The 19,029-nt window shown below is 43.6% G+C and overlaps 1 protein-coding gene across 5 annotated transcripts in view; it reads right to left on the bottom strand.

Moving 5' to 3' along the window:
- The window catches only part of LOC106580096 (small G protein signaling modulator 1), an 87,224-nt gene that overhangs the window by 45,275 nt on the left and 22,920 nt on the right, over window positions 1-19,029 (bottom strand). For all 5 annotated transcript variants that reach the window (XM_014160746.2, XM_014160745.2, XM_045702978.1 and 2 more), the window contains exon 3: window positions 5,720-5,795. In XM_014160746.2, coding sequence (XP_014016221.2) covers window positions 5,720-5,795 — 76 coding nt within the window. The remainder of the gene's footprint in view (window positions 1-5,719; window positions 5,796-19,029) is intronic.

Genomic DNA, 19,029 nt, shown 5'->3' with positions numbered 1-19,029 from the left:
CCAATGTGATTTATAGGATATTTATTTTTAATCGGGATATTTTCTACCTGCAGGCTGTAATGTTTTTATTTGTTGGCTTTACGTAGGCTAATTTTACATATTGGTAATGGCAATAGAAGTTACTTTAAGATTTGTATCATTTTCATTTAGATAGAATTTTGATTAACCACATGACATTGATTGAGCTCTTTCAACTTTATTATAAATTAAATGAAACTGTTCCAAGGAAATGTGCATATGAAAATCATAACTGGCATGCAGATGTGTAGAAATGGTACGATAACGTGGCACTCCAAATGGAAAAGGTTGCCAACTGCTGGTGTAGCCTATTACCGGCAACTTCAGGAGCATAATGGCAGAATCTGCTAAGGCTAGTAACAGCGGGCAGCGGGGGGTGTGTGTGTGTGTGTGAGGGGGGAGGACAGGTTTTTTTCTTCTGGTTAGGCTATATTGATCTCTGGCTCCCTCTTTAGGGTATTTTGTGTGTCTTCATTTTTAATTGCAGTGCTTAAAGCATCAGACAAAGTCGCCTACATATAGTTGATTTTATTCAAACATCTATATATGGAATAATACACGTTTAACATTTTTATCAATCAATTGCTTGAGAAATTGCTCTTTGCTAAGATGCAATGTTGGTTTATTTTTTACCATTTTAATTGAAAGCAAACACAGTAAGGTACCAAAAATGATTTGATATTGAGATAATAAAACCTGACCATGACTTCCTAAACAATGTTAGCCTGTGATGTATTTTTTTTTTACCAACTTAGCACACTGGCTGTATAGTATTCTCATAACATAGCCTATATGAAAATCATTACCATACCATGTCCATTATTGCACCGAATAACTAAACTTATCATGTATAAAAATAGCAACAACTGTAAAGTTCTCACAAATCTGCAAATAATAAATTAAACCATGTAATCAGAGTTGTTATTGTATTTTCCAGTTGTTCAGTAGCTTTGTAATCATAATGTTGGAGCAGTGTTCTGTATACACGATCTACTCTCTCTCTCTCTTCCTTTCTCTTTATCTCTGTTGTCTTTTCCTTATTATTAAGGAAAAGCCAAACCTTGACCCAGAAAATATAAAAAAAACTATCGGCCTATATCGAATCTTCCATTCCTCTCAAAAAATTTGGAAAAAGCTGTTGCGCTTCCTGAAGACAAACAATGTATACGAAACGCTTCAGTCTGGTTTTAGACCCCATCATAGCACTGAGACTGCACTTGTGAAGGTGGTAAATTACCTTTTAATGACGTCAGACCGAGGCTCTGCATCTGTCCTCGTGCTCCTAGATCTTAGTGCTGCTTTTGATACCATCGATCACCACATTCTTTTGGAGAGATTGGAAACCCAAATTGGTCTACACGGACAAGTTCTGGCCTGGTTTAGATCTTATCTGTCGGAAAGATATCAGTTTGTCTCTGTGAATGGTTTGTCCTCTGACAAATCAACTGTAAATTTCGGTGTTCCTCAAGGTTCCGTTTTAGGACCACTATTGTTTTCACTATATATATATTTTACCTCTTGGGGATGTCATTCGAAAACATCATGTTAAATTTCACTGCTATGCGGATGACACACAGCTGTACATTTCAATGAAACATGGTGAAGCCCCAAAATTGCCCTCGCTAGAAGCCTGTGTTTCAGACATAAGGAAATGGATGGCTGCAAACTTTCTACTTTTAAACTTGGACAAAACAGAGATGCTTGTTCTAGGTCCCAAGAAACAAAGAGATCTTCTGTTGAATCTGACAATCTTGATGGTTGTACAGTCGTCTCAAATAAAACTGTGAAAGACCTCGGCGTTACTCTGGACACTGATCTCTCTTTTGAAGAACATATCAAGACTGTTTCAAGGGCAGCTTTTTTTCATCTACGTAACATTGCAAAAATCAGAAACTTTCTGTCCACAAATGATGCAGAAAAATTAATCCATGCTTTTGTTACTTCTAGGTTGGACTACTGCAATGCTCTACTTTCCGGCTACCCGGATAAAGCACTAAATAAACTTCAGTTAGTGCTAAATACGGCTGCTAGAATCCTGACTAGAACCAAAAAATGTGATCATATTACTCCAGTGCTAGCCTCCCTACACTGGCTTCCTGTTAAGGTTTTACTGCTAACCTACAAAGCATTACATGAGCTTGCTCCTACCTATCTTTCCGATTTGGTCCTGCCGTACATACCTACGGTCACAAGACGCAGGCCTCCTAATTGTCCCTAGAATTTCTAAACCAACAGCTGGAGGCAAGGCTTTCTCCTATAGTGCTCCATTTTTATGGAATGGTCTGCCTACCCATGTGAGAGATGCAGACTCTGTCTCAACCTTTAAGTCTTTACTGAAGACTCATCTCTTCAGTGGGTCCTATGATTGAGTGTAGTCTGGCCCAGGAGTGTGAAGGTGAACGGAAAGGCTCTGGAGCAACGAACCGCCCTTGCTGTCTCTGCCTGGCCGGTTCCCCTCTCTCCACTGGAATTCTCTGCCTCTAACCCTATTACAGGGGCTGAGTCACTGGCTTATTGGTGTTCTTCCATGCCGTCCCTAGGAGGGGTGCGTCACTTGAGTGGGTTGAGTCACTGACGTGGTCTTCCTGTTTGGGTTGGCCGTGGCGAAGATCTTTGTGGGCTATACTCGGCCTTGCCTCAGGATGGTAAGTTGGTGGTTGACGTTATCCCTCTAGTGGTATGGGGGCTGTGCTTTGGCAAAGTGGGTGGGGTTATATCCTTCCTGTATGGCCCTGTCCGGGGGTCTCGTCGGATGGGGCCACAGTGTCTCCTGACCCCTCCTGTCTCAGCCTCCAGTATTTATGCTGCATTAGTTTATGTGTTGGGGGGCTAGGGTCAGTCTGTTATATCTGGAGTATTTCTCCTGTCTTATCCGGTGTCCTGTGTGAATTTAAGTATGCTCTCTCCAATTCTCTCTTTCTTTCTTTCTTTCTCTCTCTCGGAGGACCTGAGCCCTAGGACCATGCCTCAGGACTACCTGACATGATGACTCCTTGCTGTCCCCAGTCCACCTGGCCGTGCTGCTGCTCCAGTTTCAACTGTTCTGCCCGCGGCTATGGAACCCTGACCTGTTCACCGGACGTGCTACCTTTCCCAGACCTGCTGTTTTCAACTCTCTAGAGACAGCAGGAGCGGTAGAGATACTCTCAATGATCGGCTATGAAAAGCCAACTGACATTTACTCTTGACGTGCTGACTTGTTGCACCCTCGACAACTGTGATTATTATTATTTGACCATGCTGGTCATTTATGATAATTTGAACATCTTGGCCATGTTCTGTTATAATCTCCACCCGGCACAGCCAGAAGAGTGCACAGCCACCCCTCATAGCTTGGTTCCTCTCTAGGTTTCTTCCTAGGTTTTGGCCTTTCTAGGGAGTTTTTCCTAGCCACCGTGCTTCTACACCTGCATTGCTTGCTGTTTGGGGTTTTAGGCTGGGTTTCTGTACAGCACTTTGAGATAGCAGCTGATGTAAGAAGGGCTATATAAATACATTTAATTTGATTTGATTACAGGAGAGAGGAGCATCATTTGTAATAAAACTCAAGAGGTCTCAATAGGATGCCCCTTTTCTTTCCAGCTATTAGAAAACACATTCAAATATTGAAAACAATATTCCAGAGGGTGGCTTTGTGACACTTTGGCTCAACATAACCCGGGGACGATGCAACCAAAGCAATATTCATCGCCTCAAACATACCCTGTGGTTTAAGCAGTCACAGGAAATGAGTGGCTGGACCCGGTCCTCTTTCTACACAGGCACCCTTATTAAAAAAGGTAATCACAGCTACTGAAGTAATGACCCCTAATCAGCATGTGTCTGTGGCAACAGAACACATTAAGGGACTCAGTGTGTGTTGCTACTGCCGAGGACCGGCTCGTATAGTGCTACACTCACAGGAGATTTCAGCACAATGACATGAACACATTCTAAATATGACCAACCACCATATCGGCTTATATGAATTCTTCAATGTGCCAAAATCACGACTACCCTGGGTGCCTTATGGAGTTGGCAAAAGAGCAGAAACAGATCGGACCACACCTTTAATACTAAGCTTAATTACCAATTGGATGACTGTTGACTATCTCGGTCAAAGCAGTGAAAGGACTAATAGCTCTTTTGGTGAGGAGAAAAGGAAGAAGACACGAGTCAAACGGCTAACGCTTGACATTTTCCCAGGCGCTCCTGCCTTAGCGACTTGTAAATGTGACCATGATGATAAAGGCTAATTACTCCCCGGTGACCTGCCCAAGCAAGTCCTCTCCTCCACCCCTCGCCCTACCGGTCCATCCTGTGATCTCTGCACAGACACATCTCTATTGTGACAGCTTGGTGTAAAACGTGAGCATAGTAGAATATGTGGGAGTAAAAGAGCCACAACAACACAGAGAGCCCATGGGGGGATGCAAGGGGGAGTTAACAGCCACCACGGTGCATGAGGTCGAGGGAAAGCTCTTACTTCCAGATCTGTTAAACGGCAAGCTACTCTACTGTTGCTGTGGGAAGGGAGAGCCTTTCCTTAAAGATGGATCTCACAGTTATTAGCTAGCAGCTGCTCAAACGTTCTACCCACAGGTTGACGTGATATGCAGATTTGGTATTTTCCTTTGTCACTTTTATCAGTTGATAAAATAGCCTGCGAACCTCAGTAGAATGTCAGTGAGGCTTGATGACTAACATGTCACCCACACTCCCCCACGTCAGAGTCTGTGCTGAATCTCTGAGTGACTGTGAGATGATTCTTTCACACCCCAATGCAGTGCAACAGATTGTCATTATCACCTATCCTTATGCTTTCGACAAGCCTTTTTGTACTAAAGTGTTAAATCACCTAAACTCTTCACAGGGCTTGACGACCTTGTTCCTTGGCTGTGTTACATAAGAGGCTTCCCAGCAATGGTTGCAATGACGTGATTCGGACAGTTTTTCTTTGCGATGCCAGGTTTTATAGACATATTTTAAGGTACCAGAAAATGGGAAACCAATATTATTCTTATACCAAATATACACTGAGTATATAAAACATTAGGAACACCTTCCTAAAATTGAGTTGCACCTCCCCTTTTGCCCTCAGAACAGCCTCAGTTCATCGGGGCATGGACTCTACAAGGTGTTGAAAGTGTTTCACAGGGATGCTGGCCCGTGTTGACTCTAATACTTCCTACAGTTGTGTCAAGTTGGCTGGATGTCCTTTGGGTGGTTTACCATTCTTGATACACACGGGAAACTGTTGAGCTTGAAAAAACCCAGCAGTGTTGCAGTTCTTGACACAAACCGGTGCGCCTGGCATGTACTACCATACCCTGTTCAAAGGCACATAAATATGTTGTCTTTCCCATTCACACTCTGAATGGTAAACATACACAATCCATGTCTCAATTGTCTCAAGGTTTAAAAATCCTTCTTTAATCTGTCTCCTCCCCTTCATCTACACTGATTGAAGTGGATTTAACAAGTGACATCAATACGGGATCATAGCTTTCACCTGGTTTCACCTGGTCAGTCTATGTCATGGGAAGTGCAGGTGTTCTTAATGTTTTGTACACTCAGTGTACGTCTGAAAAAACACCTGGCCAATGGAAGCTGACTGACTCATGTCCGACAGGAGAACCTGTTCCTTCTGATTGGCACAATGACCAAATATTATATTTTTAGGTGATTAATGAACAAATATGTCCCAATAGTCAAAACTCACCACAAAACGAGACAATGTGGCTGCTGTCTTCATGTACAAACTTCCTGGTGACAGCCTCCTCCATGATCTGCTTCACCTGTGAATGACAGAGGGAGACACTCAGACATTCTCGAATAAAACCACTAGTCTACGGAAACGAGGAAAGGATTTACCAGTTTCTACTGCATTTTTTTCAACATTGGTAAGAGATAGGAGGGGTGGAGGGAAGGAGGAAGGGAAAGAGTGACAGAGAATGAGATGAGTGCGTGCCAAGAGTACACGCCAAGTTATATGAATGAGTCGCCCTGCTCGCATCAACCTGATCTCAGATGGATAGGGCTGAAGAGGGTTGAGGTTGGGTGGTTAGGTGAGTGGGCTACTATACCCACACCTCTGGGGCCCACCTCACAGACTGGCTTTATAATCAAATCTCTTTAGATGTGAATGGAGAAAGAGAGCCTGAGAGCACAGTGTCACAGGCTTTTCATGCATCATCGAGGCTGGCACCATACGACACCTGCAATTGAGTCAGTGACGTCAGATATAGCAGAAACCTCACTCGTGCAGACACAGCTTCTGGGGAAAAAGCGGGAGGAGGGGGTCAGAGTACGACTCATTTGAAGGGTTTGGTTTTATCAAAACAGTGGTTTCCCCCTTGCTGACCTGGACACAGGCTGTGCTCACAGGGACAACATCAGACCTGCACCCCAGATGACTGATAACTCTGACCCTGGTGAATACGGGGACATCTCCTAGCACTGCCACTGCTCTACATCTGGGAAATCAGCCTGCATATAGAGAAGCCCAGATACCACTAATTTCCTGTTGTAATGAGTCTGTCCTCTGAGGAGATATTACCCTGCACAAAGAGAGGTGGTGCCTGCCTAGAGAACACAAAGACACAGACACACACGCACAGCTGTGCAGACAGAGGAGCTTTGAATATCACTACGGAGGGTGGATTAAAAGTTCACAATGTTCCATTGAAGCAGAAGCAGAAATGACTTGATTGTGTATCTCTGATTGTAAATATAGTATGGTTAAACAGATGTGGAAGTATTATTGTCTGTCATAAGCGTAACAGAGTAGCCTTGCCTGAGACCTGTACAGAAACTTGCTAATTCCTAGGCTTAGATCAGTGGGGAGTCTTTTGGCGTGAAGTCGGGTCACAAGCAAACACACAGCCATTTCAGTTTGTGGATGTAAAACTTGCCCATAACATGATGGCTGGAGTACATTGGTGGCACCACATTCCTGGAGTTCCACTTCCTTGATCTGTTGGCTAAGACCGTTGGCTGTGAATGGTGTGTGATGTGGTGCAGAAGGTTGAGAGTTCGAGCCCTGCTCAGTGCAAATGCACTGTGACATATAGATAACTAGTAAGGGAAAGGGGACACCTAGTCAGTTGTACAACTGAATGCCATCAACTGAAATGTGTCTTCCGCATTTGACACCAAGACAGTTGTGAAGAGGGCACGACAAAGCCTATTCCCCTCAGGAAACAAAAATGATTTGGCATGGGTCCTCAGATCCTCAAAAGGTTCTACAGCTGCAACATCGAGAGCATCCTAACTGGTTGCATCACTGCCTGGTACGGCAATTGCTCGGCCTCCGACCGCAAGGCACTACAGAGGGTGGTGCGTACGGCCCAGTACATCACTGGGGCTAAGCTGCCTGCCATCCAGGATCTCTACACCAGGCGGTGTCAGAGGAATGCCCTAAAAATTGTCAACGACCCCAATCACCCCAGTCATAGACTGTTCTCTCTAATACCGCATGGCAAGCGGTACCGAAGTGTCAAGTCTAAGACAAAAAGGCTTGTCAACAGTTTTTACCCCCAAGCCATAAGACTCCTGAACAGGTAATCAAATGGCTACCAGAACTATTTGCATTGTGTGCCCCCCCAACCCCTCTTATGCTGCTGCTACTCTCTGTTTATCATATATGCATAGTCACTAACTATACATTCATGTACATACTACCTCAATTGGCCCGACCAACCAGTGCCCCCGCACATTGGCTAACTGGGCTATCTGCATTGTGTCCCGCCACCCACCACCCTCCAACCCCTCTTTTACGCTACTGCTACTCTCTGTTCATCATATATGCATAGTCACTTTAACCATATCTACATGTACATACTACCTCAAATCAGCCCGTCTAACCGGTGCCTGTATATAGCCTCGCTACTGTATATAGCCTCGCTACTGTTATTTTTCACTGTCTTTTTTACTGTTGTTTTTATTTTCTTTACTTACTTATTGTTCACCTAATACCTTTTTTGCACTGTTGGCTAGAGCCTGTAAGTAAGCATTTCACTGTAAGGTCTACCTACACCTGTTGTATTCGGCGTACGTGACAAATCAACTTTGATTTGATCAGAGAGGTGCGGGGGGTTGCCTTAATTGACATCCACGTCTTCGGCGTCCGGGGAACAGTGGGTTAACTGCCTTGCTCAGGGGCAGAACGACAGATTTTTACATAGATGCCTATGTCTATTGAACAGTAGTGGGTGTCAAGGTCCAACAGTTTGGTACCTCTTCGGTCAACTGGGATGATACAGGCATAATCATAGGCATCAACAACTTGCCATTGGTTGTCTGTTTTCACCGGGGCACAACTTTCACTGGGGACGGGGGTGACATGACCTCCCCACATTCTGAAATAGTTTTCTAATTGTGCTGTGATACAAAACGTGGCTCCGGTATGCTTTAGGACCATGCGGGAGCGCCTCAGGGAGGTCAGGTAGGCTGTTTTCCGGTTTCAGCCGGCTGAATTTAGGACCGCACAGACACCACAGAGCGTACGGACATGCTGTATGAAGTCAATACTTCTGAAAGGCTGGCGTATAGGACCAGCATAGGAGAGATGAACAGAGGCAGCTGCTGTCTGTGTTGCACTTTTTCTCAGAGTTGTAAAAGCAAGCAGAGCTGAAACTGGCTACTCTTTAGTTGACTGATGTATCTAGCAAGGTAACTGCTGTTTGACAGAAAAATAAATATTTACTCCCAGTGCTGAGCTACTAATGTAACTGACATGTTATGTTAGTTAATGTTTCATCCCCCCTCAACTGAAGTGAATGAAAGACTAGCAGCTAGTTAGCTAGCTAGTAGCTACCACAGCCAGTTCAGCTCTAGCTAGCCTCTAGAAATATGTCAGGTAGCAGTATCTAACAGCTGTTGTGTGTATGGAAATGTTTTGTAGCCGTTGTTTTGTCCCGTTTCAACAGAAGTAAATTTGATGATGTATCATTGTACCATTAGTTAGCAGAGTTAGTCAAAAGTTAGCTAAAGTTAGCTAGCTAGCTAGCTCACTGACTTTAGCTATTATTTTTGACTCAATCACACTAGACCTGAATCAAACGATGAAACCAGTTTTTATTAGTCAGTATAGAAAAGTAAGGTTATCAATCTGTCAGTTTCCTCACAGCTAACTCCCTACTTTTCACACAGACACGGTATAAACAGCTCTACAGGTGTCACTGTCATGGTGCACAGTCAGTACGCAACACTATGCTCATCATGTCTTAGCAGGATGAGATGGTGACAGGTGTCCCTGCAGGGTCAGACAGCCAGGGAAGACCAATCTACAGAGCTCAGTTACATATTGCAGTATATTATAACAATCAGTGAATGGATACAAAGTTCCATCTTGAGTTGATGGGTAGGCTACAGTCTGGGATAATGGTTATTTAGATTGTTGAACCATTGATTCTAGTAATGTATAAATGTACACCAATGTAATTCTTTGTTATGCCTTATCTGAGCAGTATCAGATGGTGACAAGGGTCTCATCAGGGTCAGGCAGCCAGGGAAAACCAGTCTGTGATGGAGCTGAGGGGAAGTTTTGCAGATACAACGCTTTATTTTCTCTGTGCAGCAAACACTGGACAAGCAAGAAGCTTCAAAGATTGAAACTATTTTAAGGCAGTCTGACAAACGTCTAAAGTTGATTTCCAAACTGTATCAAGGGTTGATAGAGGCTTTTCCTGATGACACACAACAAGTAAAACAAAAATGTGAGGAAGACCTGGGAGACACTATTGATGATGATGAATGGATACAGATATGTTAAAATGCCCAGTCATGTTCATATAATCCCAGACATAAATAACTGCAGTTTAAGACCATCCATAGAACGTACTATATGCCAGTGAAACTGAATATCATGCACACAAATGTAACTATTCTGCTGGAGGTGTCAAACACAAAAACGGGACATATTTGCATATAGTGCATTTGGACAGTATTCAGACACCTTGACTTTTCCCACATTATGTTACGTTACAGTTTTATTCTAAAAGAGATTAAATTGTTTTTCCCTTATCTATCTACACACAATACTCCATACTGACGAAGCGAAAACATTTTTTTTAAAACATTTTTTTCTAAATATATAATGTTAGCCATGGAGAACTGGAAATGTGTTGCTACTGCCCTCAATAACATTGCTACTATGAATTTATCAGGCGCTATCGACAAAGGTCAGTGGGAAAAAGTTGTGATGGCCTACTTTCAGGAGGATGATTTTTGTGCCATTGGTTCACACTGACCATGTGCAGAGTGACTTGACACAACGGGCCAAGCAAGCTGTACAAACAAAACGGAAACGACACAGGACGTCTTATTTAATGAAAGGGATTGCGGTCTGCCGTGAAGCGCTCATCCATGTATACAGGTAAGAGTCTATCTCCAGTTTCAGATATTATACGTTTCTAATTTTGTCAGAATGTTGTTTTCATTGCAAATTAAAGCTTACTGTTAGTTAGCTAGCTAACGTTAGATGGCTGGCTCGCTAGCTAACATTACGTGTATGATCTGTGTAGTAATATTATCTCAGAAATTCATTTGCATTGCTAGTTATAGCCTAATGTTAGCTAACTAACCAGCTAACATTGAACCTATTTGGTTAACTTTATCTAGTTATGGCAATCGGTTTGTATTGCTAGTACTCTATGGATTGGGATTATGGTTCATTGTTTAGCTAGCTAGCTACATGTCTAAACAAAAGACTCCACTTTGCCAGATGAGTACATGGCCCATCAAGTTAGCTAGGTGTGTCTGACGGTGATTATGGCCATCTATTGGGGAAAGGGGGACACCTTGTCAGTTGTACAACTGAATGCCTTCAACTGATTTTTTTCCCCCGGATTTATCCCAACCCCTCTGAATCAGAAAGGTGCTGGGGGCTGCCTTAATCGACATCCACGTCTTTGGTGCCTGGGGAACAGTGGGTTAACTGCCTTGCTCGGGGGCAGAACGACAGATTTTTACCTTGTCAGCTCGTGGATTCGATCCAGCAACATTTTGGTTACTGGCCCAATGCTCTAACCACTAGGCAACCTGCCACTATGCTAAAATGCTATGCATCTAGAATTTGTCTTTCAGCATCAGTACATACTTGGTATGTAAAACATAAACAACACGTTTTGATTATTTAATTTACCTCCAACATGATTGGCACTACTTTTATTGATCTCACATTATTTCTGTATTTGCAACGTTTCTTCACCAACTATGAAGTTGGGGAAACACGTGTGGACCTGAATTGTGATAACACAAAAAAATAACATGTTTGTGCTCTCGTATTGTGCATGGCGGACCATGCAGAACCTCCACCAAGGTCTGGACCTTCACTTCCTGATTACAGGCCACATCAACTTTTCCACCGACTGCTGCTTCGGCCTTATTAAGCAGCGCTTCAGAAAGACCAGAGTGAACACTTTGTCCGAGATTGCTGGTGTTGTGAAGGACAGCTCTGTGACAGGGGTCAACATCCCATAGCTGTTTGGACTAGAGGATGGTACGGTGCTGGTGGAAAGCTATGGCTGGCAACAACACCTGAATCCGTACTTCAGGCCGCTGCCACAGAACAAGCAGTACCATCACATCAGGTGAATATCATTTTCATTGCATTGTATAAGGTTATTCCTCTTATCTAAACTTGAGAGGCGAATTGATGTTATGCAAGGTTGTAATGTCTTCTCAATTTGTTTTCTTATTTCCTGTTTTACAGTTTGGATGCTCTGAAGCCTGGTGTTGTTGTTGCCAAGGAGTGTTCGGACTCAGTCAGGACCAGGTTTCAGCTCCTGCGCAACGCTGACATCATTCCTAGATGGTCTGCCTGTACAAGCAACAGCTGGACTGGAAACAGCTAGACAAACGTATCTTTTTGAGAAGATCAGGGAGTTTTGCAACGAAGAGGCTATGGACATCACATGCCCTGCACCAAAGTCAAGGGCAGGACAGAAACAGGCTCTCTGAAAATAGATTCACTTGTTCAAGTGTGGTTTGAACGGACCAGTTCATCACTGGGGGGGGGGGAAGAGTTCCCAGTCACCAGCACTATCTGCAGTGCCTTTATTCACTCTCCTAACACACACGCCACACATTGCTGCTACTATTTATTTTTTATCCTGCTGCTCAGCCACTTTACCCGATTGTATGCATCTATCACCAGTATCAATGATATCGTTATTGTTCATACTGTATATTATTTTGTTCTTTCTCTACTGGCATTGACACTTTTTATTATTTTCTTTATATTGACACCATCTATTTTTGATATTGCTACTATGCAAGTAACCATTTGCTGTACCGTTTACCCCCTCTGTAGAGACCCATCCACTAAGCTAGATGTGGCTGGGGGTTATAGCATTTCTTTCACATGACCCATCAATTTAGACAAGTGTGTCTGGGTAAGCGTCATCTAATATTTATAAAATATTTGTTATCTGGACACTTTGTGTTTACCTGGAATTTTTTCTTATTGTAGGCTACAAGCTTTACCACTTTCAGTCTTAATCTTTACTACACTACTCACTGTTTAGCACATGACCTCACATGTGAATCCTTAAAGAGATGGGTGGGGCTGGCTTAGGAGGGTGTGAACAATGCTGAATAGGTGTAGACAAAGCGCTCTCCAGAAGGTGTACCAAAACATTCAAGGGCCATTTTCTCAAAAGTGGGATTACAAGTTTATCAACTTTCAAAGCAGAATTACTTTCCTATTGTTCATCAAATGCAGTGTATGATATACCATTTTGTAGCTCTGTGTTTGCTTTCATCCAATGTCAAAAACACAATTTAAAATTTTGCTACATAACACCGAATCAAGGTGGTCAGGCACAGTTAAGGATACTATAGGCCTACTTATCATGTTTCACGTTAGATTGATTAACTACTAAAAGGTAAAACGTGTTTTTAATTCTGGTGCCGCTCTGCACACACAAGCTTGTTAGCTAGCTAGCTCAAAAGGACATTCAAAGTGCCTTCATAGAAGCCAATCCTCGAGGTAGAATTCTGTGGGCCTAATTCAGATAATGCATGTCATAACAAGATGCCCAGCTCTTCAAGCCTCCTCCTCAACCCTCTCTCGTTCTCTCCCCACCTGCAACATTTCAGTCGCATCTTGCGCCATAGGCTACACTTGTCTGTCTATCATGCATGTAAACAACTAGCTTGCCTGCTCTATCCGCACTAATTGGTGAAGTAATTTAATGAGATTAATGTAAAAAACTCTTGATTTCAAAGTTTACAAAATGAAACAGAACAAAACATTTTTTGGTTATTTTCAGAATGAAATGATTGGTTGGAACCAAAATGATTTTCCAATGGTACATACACACAAAAAGTAGGTTTACATGGGAGAGAGGCGTTGTGTCATGAGGTGTTGCTTTATTTGTTTTTTGAAACCAGGTTTGCTGTTCACTTGCGCTACATGAGATGGAAGAGAGTTCCATGCACACATGGCTCTGGATAATACTGTATGTTTTCCTTGAATGTGTTCAAATCAAATTTTATTGGTCGCATACACATATTTAGCAGATGTTATTGCGAGTGTCGCAAAATGCTTGTTCTGGACTTGGGGACTGTGAAAATACTCCAAGCGTGTGTGTCAGGGCTGTGTGTACATTGACTACGCAAACAATTTGGAATTTCCAACACATTAATGTTTCTTAGAAAAACAAGAAGTGACGCACTCAGTCTCTCCTCAACTCTTAGCAAAGACAGACTGGCATGTAGTATTGATATTAGCCCTCTGATTACAATGAAGAGCAAAACGCGCCACTCTGTTCTGGACCAGCTGCAGCTTATCTAGATCCTTCTTTGCAGCACTTGACCATATGACTGGACAATCATGAAGATAAGATCAAACTTGAGCCTGCAGAACTTGCTTTGTGGAGTGTGGTGTCAACTAGCAGAGCATCTCTTTATGACAGACAGACCTCTCACCATCTTTGCAACCATTGAATCAATATTTTTTTACAATCTAAGGTAACACCAAGTAATTTAGTCTCCTTAACTTGCTCAACAGCCACACCATTCATTATCAGATACAGCTGAGGTCTAAAACTAAGGTAATGATTTGTACCAAATACAATGTTCTTAGTTTTAGAGACCTTCAGGACCAGTTTATTACTGGCAACTCATTCTAAAACTGACTACAACTCATTGTTTAGGGTTGCAGAGATTTCACTAGCTGTGGTTGCTGACGCGCATAGGGTTGAATCATCAACATAAATTCAGACCCCTTCACTTTTTCCACATTTTGTTACGTTACAGACTTATTCTAAAATGGATTAAAAAATATATTTTTAAAATTCTCAGCAATCTACACACAATACCCCATAATGACAAAGCAAAAACAATTTTTTAGACATGCGTAAATTTATTACAAATTAAAAACGGAAATACACTGCTCAAAAAAATAAAGGGAACACTTAAACAACACAATGTAACTCCAAGTCAATCACACTTCTGTGAAATCAAACTGTCCACTTAGGAAGCAACACTGATTGACAATAAATTTCACATGCTGTTGTGCAAATGGAATAGACAACAGGTGGAAATTATAAGCAATTAGCAAGACACCCCCAATAAAGGAGTGGTTCGGCAGGTGGGGACCACAGACCACTCCTCAGTTCTTATGCTTCCTGGCTGATGTTTTGGTCACTTTTGAATGCTGGCGGTGCTTTCACTCTACTGGTAGCATGAGACGGAGTCTACAACCCACACAAGTGGCTCAGGTAGTGCAGCTCATCCAGTATGGCACATCAATGCGAGCTGTGGCAAGAAGGTTTGCTGTGTCTGTCAGCGTAGTGTCCAGAGCATCGAGGCGCTACCAGGAGACAGGCCAGTACATCAGGAGACGTGGAGGAGGCCGTAGGAGGGCAACAACCCAGCAGCAGGACCGCTACCTCCGCCTTTGTGCAAGGAGGAGCAGGAGGAGCACTGCCAGAGCCCTGCAAAATGACCTCCAGCAGGCCACAAATGTGCATGTGTCTGCTCAAACGGTCAGAAACAGACACCATGAGGGTGGTATGAGGGCCCGACGTCCACAGGTGGGGGTTGTGCTTACAGCCCAACACCGTGCAGGACGTTTGGCATTTGCCAGAGAACACCAAGATTGGCAAATTCGCCACTGGTGCCCTGTGCTCCTCACAGATGAAAGCAGGTTCACACTGAGCACATGTGACAGACGTGACAGAGTCTGGAGATGCCGTGGAGAAGGTTCTGCTGCCTGCAACATCCTCCAGCATGACCGGTTTGGCGGTGGGTCAGTCATGGTGTGGGGTGGCATTTCTTTGGGGGCCGCACAGCCCTCCATGTGCTCGCCAGAGGTAGCCTGACTGCCATTAGGTACCGAGATGAGATCCTCAGACCCCTTGTGAGACCATATGCTGGTGCGGTTGGCCCTGGGTTCCTCCTAATGCAAGACAATGCTAGACCTCATGTGGCTGGAGTGTGTCAGCAGTTCCTGCAGGAGGAAGGCATTGATGCTATGGACTGGCCCGCCCGTTCCCCAGACCTGAATCCAATTGAGCACATCTGGGACATCATGTCTCGCTCCATCCACCAACGCCACGTTGCACCACAGACTGTCCAGGAGTTGGCGGATGCTTTAGTCCAGGTCTGGGAGGAGATCCCTCAGGAGACCATCCGCCACCTCATCAGGAGCATGCCCAGGCGTTGTAGGGAGGTCATACAGGCACGTGGAGGCCACACACACTACTGAGCCTCATTTTGACTTGTTTTAAGGACATTACATCAAAGTTGGATCAGCCTGTAGTGTGGTTTTACACTTTAATTTTGAGTGTGACTCCAAATCCAGACCTCCATGGGTTGATAAACTGGATTTCCATTGATTATTTTTGTGTGATTTTGTTGTCAGCACATTCAACTATGTAAAGAAAAAAGTATTTAATAAGATTATTTCATTCATTCAGATCTAGGATGGGTTATTTTAGTGTTCCCTTTATTTTTTGAGCAGTATATAACATTTACATAAGTATTCAGACCCTTTACTCAGTACTTTCTTGAATCACCTTTGGCAGCGATTACAGACTTGAGTTTTCTTGGGTATGACACTATAAGCTTGGTAGCCCTGTATTTGGAGAGTTCCTCCCATTATTCTCTGCAGATCCTCTCAAACTCTGTCAGGTTGGACAAGCTCCCTGCCACTAAAACACATCCCCACAGCATGATGCTGCCACCACCATGCTTCACCGTAGGGATGCTATTGGCCAGGTGATGAGCGGAGCCTGGTTTCCTCCAGACGTGACACTTACCATTCAGGCCAAAGAGTTCAATCTTTCTTTCATCAGACCAGAGAATCTTGTTTCTCAATGTCTGAGAGTCCTTTAGGTGACTTTTGGCAAACTCCAAGCGGGCTGTCATGTGCCTTTTACTGAGGAGTGGCTTCCGTCTGGCAACTCTACCATAAAGGCCTAACTGGTGGAGTGCTGCAGAGATGGTTGTCCTTCTGGAAGGTTCTCCCATCTCCACAGAGGAACTCTGGAACTCTGTCAGAGTGATCATCTTGTTCTTGGTCACCTCGGCCCTTCTCCCCGATTGCTCAGTTTGGCCGGGCGGTCAGCTCCAGTAAGAGCCTTGGTGTTCTTGGGGACCTTCAATGCTGCAGAAATGTTTTGGTACCCTTCCCCAGATCTCTGCCACGACACAATCCTGTCTCTGAGCTTTACGGACATTTCCTTCGACCTCATGGCTTGGTTTTGCTCTGAAATGCACTGTGGGACCTTATATAGACAGCTGTGTGTACTTCTAATCATGTCCAAATCAACTGAATTTACCACAGGTGGACTCCAATCAAGGCCATGGCTCAAGGGGTTGATGTCCTTGATTATCTTTTTGGCCTTCTTGTGACATCGGGTGCTGTAGGTGTCTTGGAGGGCAGGCAGTGTGCCCCCGGTGATGCATTGGGCCGACCGCACCACCCTCTGGAAAGCCCGACAGGATGTTCTCAATGGTGCATCTGTAAAAAAGTTTGTGAGGGTCTTAGGAACCAAGCCAAATTTTTATCAGCCTCCTGAGGTTGAAGAGACGCCGTTGCGCCTTCTCTTCCACACTCTCTGTGTGGGTGGACCATTTCAGATTATCAGTGATGTGTACGCCGAGGAACATGAAGCTTTTCAACTTCTCTATCGTCAATGTGGATGGGGGCGTGCTCCCTCTGATGTCTCCTGAAGTCCATGATCAGCTCTTTCGTTTTGTTGACATTGAGGGAGAGGTTCTTTTCTTGGCACCACTCCACCAGGGCCCTCACCACCTCCCTGTAGGCTGTCTCGTCATTGTTGGTAATCAGGCCTACTACTGTTGTTTCGTCTGCAAACTTGATGATTGAGTTGGAGGCATATGTGGCGCTCCACCTCAATCTTCCTGTGGTCCATCTTCAGTTTCTCAGTGATCATTTCCTTCACTTTGTCTTCAGACGCCGACCAGGTCTCATGTGGAGATTCTGCAATTCCGTCCACAGCCATGTTGTTCCGTCTTGTTGTCCCTCGAGATAATCTGATTTCTCTGTCATTGTTATCATGGATTCACATACAGAAATGATGTCCTCTCTCAAATGCCTTACATATTGCTGTCACCTTGCTGTTCTCTTTTTGTTTGTTTAAAATATCCTTAACCTGTGATAGAGAGACATCACTGTCCTCATACACCAGATTTGGTCTTTGTCATGGTATTAACGTAGGCAACGCTGTTACTCTTTGCAAGTTCCAGAGAGGGCAGATGGAAATAGCAGCAAACAGCAGGGATTCAAACTGTCACACTGCCGGGACCATCCGTCATACTAGCCACAAGGGCTGTGTACAAGCTGCGGAGGAAACCTGACTAGCTTGATAGCAAGCTAGCTAACGTTAGTTGGAAGCTAAGCTTTTGTCTGTGCCATCGAGGGAACAATGAGCTTCTTTCTCTGGAGCAAATTAGACCTGCTATTTTTTCCTTGTAATACATTGAACATCCTACACCTTAATGTGATGTTATATGTTGACAATTATTAGGAAAGAAGTCAGTTAATTCATAGTTATTTTACAAAAGAAAGCCACGGGAAGGATACGCGTTTCAAAGACCGCTGTGAAGCAGGCAAGAATAACTAAGCGATCCACCAGAATATCACTGTTGTTGATCCACATGGCCCATGCAGGGGTCAAAATGATCAAGTGTCAATGCCATGATGACCGGGAAACAACATCAAGTGACATAAATCAATACTTGGGGAAGCTTACTAATCCAGCCTTGTTTTTAAAAGAGGACTGGGCTAATCAATATTTTCTGTTGCCATTTTTAGACAAAACATAGCTATGAAAAACATCATACCCGTTACATCTTTGTGCCCTTGTGGAGAACGGAGTACATTACTACAAGCTTGCATAACTTAACTTATGATGTTTCTCCAGCGATCTGTGTTCTCACAATAATAAGGTCCAGAGTTGCCCAGACTGTATCTTAACCATGTTGTATGACAGTATCATCAACCAAATTACATTTATAACTCCACTCTGCATTAAAAAAGATGAAGTAAATGTGTTATTTGCCCCAACACTGCAATATCATTCTCAATTGCTTTCTCCTCCAGGGCCGCACGCACGCACGCGCGTACGTAAGGTTCAGACTACCCTGTCCTGACATTTCTGCCACTACCTTTCTTGTTGTTTCCCTGTCCTGACCCTGACTCAATGAGACAAACCGAGGCCTTGGGAGCAAATCTTTCTAATTTGTCTGACCGGTATGATACCGGACCAGTTGACTGGCTGGAGATATTACCCTTAGGAATGGATTGCAGGATTGTCCATCCAGAATTAGGATTTTGAAGCAAAGCTTCAATTTTTGTCCTGTACTCCTGACACTGTACGTGTCTTAAAAAAAATTGAATATTAAAAGCATATATTTTATACAAAATTGAAGCTGCTCTGAATACCTAAATTCCCTTGATTGCTCCCTGAGCCCTCTCCATCCCACCCACATATCTCCAAGTTTTCACCATCATTGTAAAGCCATAGGTATTTTGTTGCTTTGACATAGTCATTT

Source organism: Salmo salar, chromosome ssa20, assembly GCF_905237065.1.
Source record: "Salmo salar chromosome ssa20, Ssal_v3.1, whole genome shotgun sequence".
Taxonomy (NCBI): domain Eukaryota; kingdom Metazoa; phylum Chordata; class Actinopteri; order Salmoniformes; family Salmonidae; genus Salmo; species Salmo salar.
The sequence above is the reverse complement of the archived record's forward strand: the minus strand, read 5'-3'. Positions and strand labels throughout refer to the sequence as shown.